The sequence below is a fragment of the Frankliniella occidentalis genome, unplaced genomic scaffold (assembly GCF_000697945.3).
Source record: "Frankliniella occidentalis isolate FOCC.00 unplaced genomic scaffold, Focc_3.1 Scaffold47, whole genome shotgun sequence".
Lineage (NCBI taxonomy): Eukaryota > Metazoa > Arthropoda > Insecta > Thysanoptera > Thripidae > Frankliniella > Frankliniella occidentalis.
The window spans coordinates 103,158-109,421 of NW_026267177.1; the positions used below are offsets into that span (position 1 = coordinate 103,158).

The 6,264-nt window shown below is 39.7% G+C and overlaps 2 protein-coding genes across 2 annotated transcripts in view; one reads left to right on the forward strand and one right to left on the reverse strand.

The window, feature by feature from the left end:
- The window catches only part of LOC113205422 (serine/threonine-protein phosphatase 2A 56 kDa regulatory subunit gamma isoform), a gene marked incomplete in the record, with an annotated part of 40,593 nt that extends 36,242 nt beyond the window's left edge, over positions 1-4,351 (forward strand). The window contains 6 exon segments of the mRNA XM_052267135.1: positions 1-204; positions 290-409; positions 508-635; positions 729-830; positions 935-1,139; positions 1,279-4,351. Of these exon segments, the coding sequence (XP_052123095.1) occupies positions 1-204; positions 290-409; positions 508-635; positions 729-830; positions 935-1,139; positions 1,279-1,422 (903 nt within the window).
- LOC113205421 (nose resistant to fluoxetine protein 6-like) overlaps positions 4,313-6,264 on the reverse strand; it is a 20,147-nt gene continuing 18,195 nt past the window's right edge. Inside the window, exons 9-13 of the mRNA XM_026421038.2 lie at positions 6,061-6,205; positions 5,783-5,972; positions 5,158-5,300; positions 4,720-4,838; positions 4,313-4,642 (exon numbers count right to left, since the gene is read on the reverse strand). Coding sequence (XP_026276823.2) covers positions 4,555-4,642; positions 4,720-4,838; positions 5,158-5,300; positions 5,783-5,972; positions 6,061-6,205 — 685 coding nt within the window. The 3' untranslated portion in view covers positions 4,313-4,554. The remainder of the gene's footprint in view (positions 4,643-4,719; positions 4,839-5,157; positions 5,301-5,782; positions 5,973-6,060; positions 6,206-6,264) is intronic.

Genomic DNA, 6,264 nt, shown 5'->3' on the forward strand with positions numbered 1-6,264 from the left:
GGATTTGCACTCCCTCTGAAAGAAGAACACAAAGTTTTCTTACTGAAAGTCCTTTTGCCCCTGCACAAGGCAAAACAATTGTCTGCTTATCATGCCCAGTTGGCTTACTGCATAGTTCAATTTTTAGAGAAAGATGCAAGCCTGACGGAACCAGTCATCAAATCTCTCCTTAAATTTTGGCCCAAGACACATGCTCCTAAAGAGGTATAGTACTGCATTTCTCTCATTTTTAATAAAAATCCACATGTGTATAAATTTTGTTAATAAACTCTTCTTTCTTTTCCTGCAGGTTATGTTTTTAAACGAGCTGGAGGAAATTTTGGATGTGATTGAACCTGTTGAGTTTCAAACAATCATGGATCCATTGTTTAGACAGCTGGCTAAGTGTGTTTCAAGCCCTCATTTTCAGGTATGTGCATTCATAGAAAAAATGAAAGGGAATAAAAACACTTTTTCTATCTTAGAGTAGAGAATTTAGAAAATTCTGTGATATTTTTCTTTTAACAGGTTGCTGAACGAGCCCTTTACTATTGGAACAATGAGTATATCATGTCTCTTGTTAGTGACAATGCAGCAGAAATTCTCCCAATAATGTTTCCAGCCTTGTACCGTAATTCCAAGTCTCACTGGAACAAGTTAGTCTCTCATGTTTCTGCCCTTTAAAGCCAGACTTCCGAAATCTTTACTATAAAAGATCACGTGTTTACCTTTATCTATTGCCTTTACAGAACCATTCATGGGCTTATTTATAATGCCTTGAAGTTATTTATGGAAATGAATCAGAAGTTAGTTGATGAATGCACTCAGCAGTATAAGCAGGAGCGTCAGAGGTATAAATATTTTCTCACTTTGTCAACTGTTACCTGCAACTGAATGTTGCTGTTTATTAAATATCTAATACTAAGGACGGTACTTACGTTTTACTTATTTCCAGGGAGAAAGAACGACTGAAAGTAAGAGAAGATGCATGGTTAAAAGTTGAGTCACAAGCAAAACGAAATCAAGTTTACATAAGAGGTTATGCTCCTGCATTATCAAGTAATGTCAATAGTATTGGTGGAGACATGATATCACCAGGTGCAGATGGTGACAATGATATTGATTTAAGTTATGCAAAGGTGGATGCAGAAGCAAGAGAAGCAACATTCCATTCATATAAATTTTCTCAGGTCCAAACATTTATCACTTTTTTTCCTAATGTCTGTTAGTGTTTGGTACTTGGTACTAGAAACTCATTTGGTAAGAATATTATCTTGTAATTTAAAATTTCTTTTACAGATAACAAATAAACCTCGCCAAGTGAAACCCCTTCTGCGACGAAAATCCGAACTGCCACATGACTCATATACTGTTCGTGCCCTCAATGATCACAAGAGAGCGGATGAGTACCTTCCAACTCCACCAGATGTTAACAAGTGTTAGTAGAGCAGTTAAGAAGCCTACCCTGTAGCGTCATGTTTTTAAGCTCCTGTTTGTTAATGTAATGTACTGCCTTTTCCCCTGCGACTGTAGTAGTAATGTTTCTGAATCGTTATAAAGTCCTGTTATATCAAGTACAGGTATTGTTTGTTTACTCCCTAGTTAAGAAAGAGTAGTATCGTGTTAACAGTTATTTTGATGTCTGCAAACATCATTAATTCTGTCTACCACACTGGTGAGACATTGTCTTTTGAAAATATAGTTGGTGGAGTTGTCGGAAAAGTAAGGTGGGTTTGCACCTCATTACTATGCTGGTGAAGATTGTGAGTTTGCTGAGGGTAGGGCTTGGACATGCCTTCTGTAATGTGCCATCCCAAAAACCTCTTGTGCTGTTGCAGGCAACATGCACATTGTCATGAGGCTGAACCTTATGATGCATGTAGATCTTTGTTGTTCTTGTGTGTAATAGCACATCTTTCAAAATGCATCCTCATCATGTGTGCATCTCATTTTATTTGATATTTGTCCCTACTCTAATTTTTTTAAAAGTGTGCAGTAATTTTAATGGAAGTCTTTCTTGTACTTATGTCCAGTGTGCCTACTTAAAAATCTTATTCTAAGACTTATGAAGCCATCAAATTGATAGAACTTAGCCATTATGTAAATATCTTATTGATTACATGATGTTGAATTTCATCTTGCTAATCCTACAAAGAAAAGGAAAGAAATGAGTTCTTAACTGTGTCTGTTTGTTTTGTTTTATTCGCAATCCAATGTTTAAAATTTTAAAGCTAGTAGACACACTGGACATTTCCTATAAGAAGGCCTACCCAGTTTGTAGAAACAGCGATATGTCCGTACTAGTCCTCACAGCAGTTTATGTTTTACAACATGTATTATGTATATTTTTGCTATTGCAATATATATAAGTTGAATTGCTTTGAAGTTAATGTTTTGAATTGAAGACAATACAATCTATAGGGTGGAAAGGCATCTTATCCACCCAATGACTTCAGTAATATTATATCAAATATAGTTTTTCTAAAAACTGCAAAAAATAGTTTCAGTAACATTAGTTTCAGTAACAACAAATTTTTCGGTAGAAGTAAGTGAAAATTAAATTTTATTTTCATTGGGTTGAAGAGATTTATGAAATGTTGGATACCTCAAGCCATTTCCAAAGAGGCTGTGCCAAATGGATCTACTTATGCCACTTGTGAACTGGGAAACCAGAAAGTATGCACCAACCCTCCTGCCATATCTGGGAAGTCCTAGTAAAAGTGTGGTCTGTTTCCCTGCATGGTTCTGATCATGTAGGATCCACTTGGATGATTGTATTCTACCATTATGTTCGTTTTGCATTTTGTGCTGACATTCTGTTTTGCATGAGATCTGTATAGTACATTCCTTTCATAGATTTTGTACGGAGTTGTTGAATGAACAGTGATGTTGATGCTTTTCTTTCTACTGTAGTGTGTGTTAAAAGCTCAATTTTCTTGCATGTAAATGTTTTGGTTTTACAATGCAAAAATCTTTCCCAAAGATGTGCTACCCACTGTGCACAACATACTGTCTTAGAGTAGCAAGCAGCACTGATTTTCATAGCTGTAATGGGCCTGCTTATTGTAAAATAATCAATTAAATGTGATACCTATTCATGTCTGCTGTGAAACTTTGTTTAATACATGTACTTGATGCTCTTGTGTATGCATTTGGATGGGAGGTGCTGGGTGCGCGCATGCATGCTTGGTTGGGGTGTGAGCAAACTTAAAGTTGCCCACCATGGGATAATTGTTGTGAATTATGTTTCCTTAGTTTTATAGTTAGACTTTCGCAGAAGTCTTTGTTTTATTGTGTGTTTGATTGTTGCTCCGTGCAGGAATGAAACATTTTGGTAAAACATTGAAACTAGTTTTCTTGAAAACAGCCAATATTGTAACACCTTTGTTGGCTAAATTTATGTGAAATTTAAATCTACACGCATTCCTCTCCTCTGGAGCTGCATCGGGGCCATATGATGTACATGTGGTGACACTGTTGAATCATTCTCTTTTTATTATTTTTTGTCTTTATGTACAAAGTAGTGAGTATTAGCTATGAAGTTGTTGCTTCAGAGATGATTCTTTGAGCTATTTATTAGGAACTAATGTTCTACTGTTCAAATATTCCATCTCTGTACAAAGAAAACAATCTCTCTGCCTTAAAAATTCAGGCAGAGGCTCAAGCCTCTTCTTACTTGATTTCTATTTTTTTATTTACAAAAAAAATAAAATCTGGAAGTATACCAATGTATTTTTGTAGCTAGGTATTACTATAAATTTGGACAGATGGTGTGATTCTCTCTTGGGTCATGTTTGGTGCTTTCCATCCTCACCAGCCACCCACCCTTAATGCATACGTAATGTGATCACACAAATTAAAAATGAAATATCTATGGGGGACAGGGGATAAATTGTTTTCATTTTCACTATTTTATTTTTATTCTGTCAGAGTAATATGTTGTATGTTGGCAATATCTGTTGTGTACAGTCTAAAACTCAGCATGCTGTGTTGTGTATATTTGGCCTTTGATGGTTTTTGTTCTATTTTACTTCATGTTGAAAGGACTTTTAACTTGCGTAAGTTAAATTATGATAGTGGTTAGGTTAAGTAATTATATGAAAGTAGAATTTGAAATTTTACTGTGTAAATGTACTAAAATTTATCATGTACATAAAGCTAACCATATTATAAACATGATAACTATTTTGGTGTAATGTGTTATTGTGGTGTCTCTTCTCCTTGTTTCCTTTGTAATTGCCAGGACTTTGGCAAGAGGCCATCTCAATTTCATGTAAATGGTTAACCTTCATGCATGTATACAAAAGGAGATCAGTCACAATCACCAGTCAAATCTGTGGAACAAATAATTTAATAAATGCAATGAAATCAAGCATTAGCATTGGTTTTTGCCCCACCTGTCTTTCCTTTTTTATTATGTGCTCCTATGGTTAATTAATATAAATTAGGTAAATTGAGACTTTGTATTCTTTAATGCTAGATATTAATTAGAGTGAAACATTTTCTCAATTGAAAAAAAAAAAATGTCTGTTGAAGCAGGTACTCAGTAAATTTATCTACATTTTAAGTTAGGTGCTAGTTGTGCTTCCGTATTGCACCTGTGAAGCCAGCTTCTAGTGCCGAAGACTTCTCTTTCTCTTCAGCTGATTGAAGGTGGACTTTGCTGTGGATTCAAACATTTCTTTTAGCTTTTGAGCCTGAGCAGACAGCTAAGACAGCCACTGTAATTTTTAGTTTTACCTTTCTGGCGGTGCCTCAGTAATTTTTCGGGCTAGTGATCTGAATGGTGCTTCAACAAGGAGGAACAATATCAAAGAGATCAGGAGACTGGCCATCATGTCTCCAAATGATAGGTAAAACTGCAACATTTTAAAGCATATGAATTGTTATCATGAAATAATTACTATAATCTTGGCCTTAGAAATCTCGTTGTTTTAGTCTGTTGCTAAATATAGGTGGTTCATGAAGTCCTTTGTTTTCAGTTACGTACAGGCGTAAGTAGGGGCTTTACTGACACTGACCCCAAAGGACCCCATGCGCAACCCATACGCACCCCGGCATGCGTTACTGCATAACTACGAAAGGAGACCGCGTTTTTCCTTCACAATAAAATGTTTTTCCATCGTACACAGTTTCAAATACGTTTAGAATTGGAGAGGTTTCAGGAGCAAGTCTTACCAGATTGTACGGGTCGAGATGGTACGGTGCCCGGGCCTTGGCCACAGAGGCAACTTGGAAGGCCCAGTGCGTGAGGTAAACATTGTAAGTGAGGCGACTCAGCACGACAAGGGGCTTCCAAGACAGTATGGCAGACATAATTGCTAGGAATAGAAAAGTTGTTACTTTCATACAAAATCTAAAATATGTAAAACCTCACAGCCCATGCTCCAGATGTTGAGCACTATGTACCAGGTGGCTGATAAACCATGCGCACTTTTGTAGTTACATTGTACCTCGTGTGGGCGGATTTGCCCATCGTCGCTGACCACGACCAAATGGGCAACCCGCCCACACGCCTGCAGTGTAACTAGAAAAGTGAACCGGATTAGGGATTGTGCAGAAAGAATGTCCGTTTTTCTCGGATTCATTTGGCAGATTACGGCAGCTCGACGCCTGCAAGACTCAAGGTAGGCCACCCCGCAGTGTACACATGCACTGCAGGCAAGATGTTGTCTACCTACCAGGCGCTTTGAGAGCTTGCATGGACGACTGAACTTTGTAGGCTTGCACCGGCGAATAAAGGACGTACTTTCTGGATGACCCCTTAATCAGCCACCTGGTGTGTATGCTTCCAGTGACTTACTCCTACTCCCCAGGACGAGGCTTGCGAACACGAGGCACACGCCCGCGGACCAGACGACGGGGCACAGCGCGGCGTACAGCCCGGAGACCACGCCGTCGTAGCGCATGTCCGGGTCGTAGAACACGACGGAGGATAGGAGCGACGCGGTGGTGAGCGCCACGCCACCCAGACACAGCAGCCAGGTGACGCCCTGGTAAGAAACAGTCGTTTAGTTGGGTGGTGCAGGGTGCTGAGCCGGCGGCTGGCGGCGAGGCCGTGTGGGGTTTGGGGTGGCTCACCTGGGTGAAGCGCTCCTTGTGCCGGAGCGCCAGGCGCTGGAACAGGTAACCCGCAAACAGCCCCACCATGTAGGGCGCGGCGCGGATGTGCGTCGGCGCGTACATGGTCCGGAAGTTGTTGCTCTGGTCGGGCGCGCGGAACAGGCTGCAGGGCAAGAGGGCAGGGTCAGGGCCGGGGTAGGGCGCGAGTCGGACGGATGCAAG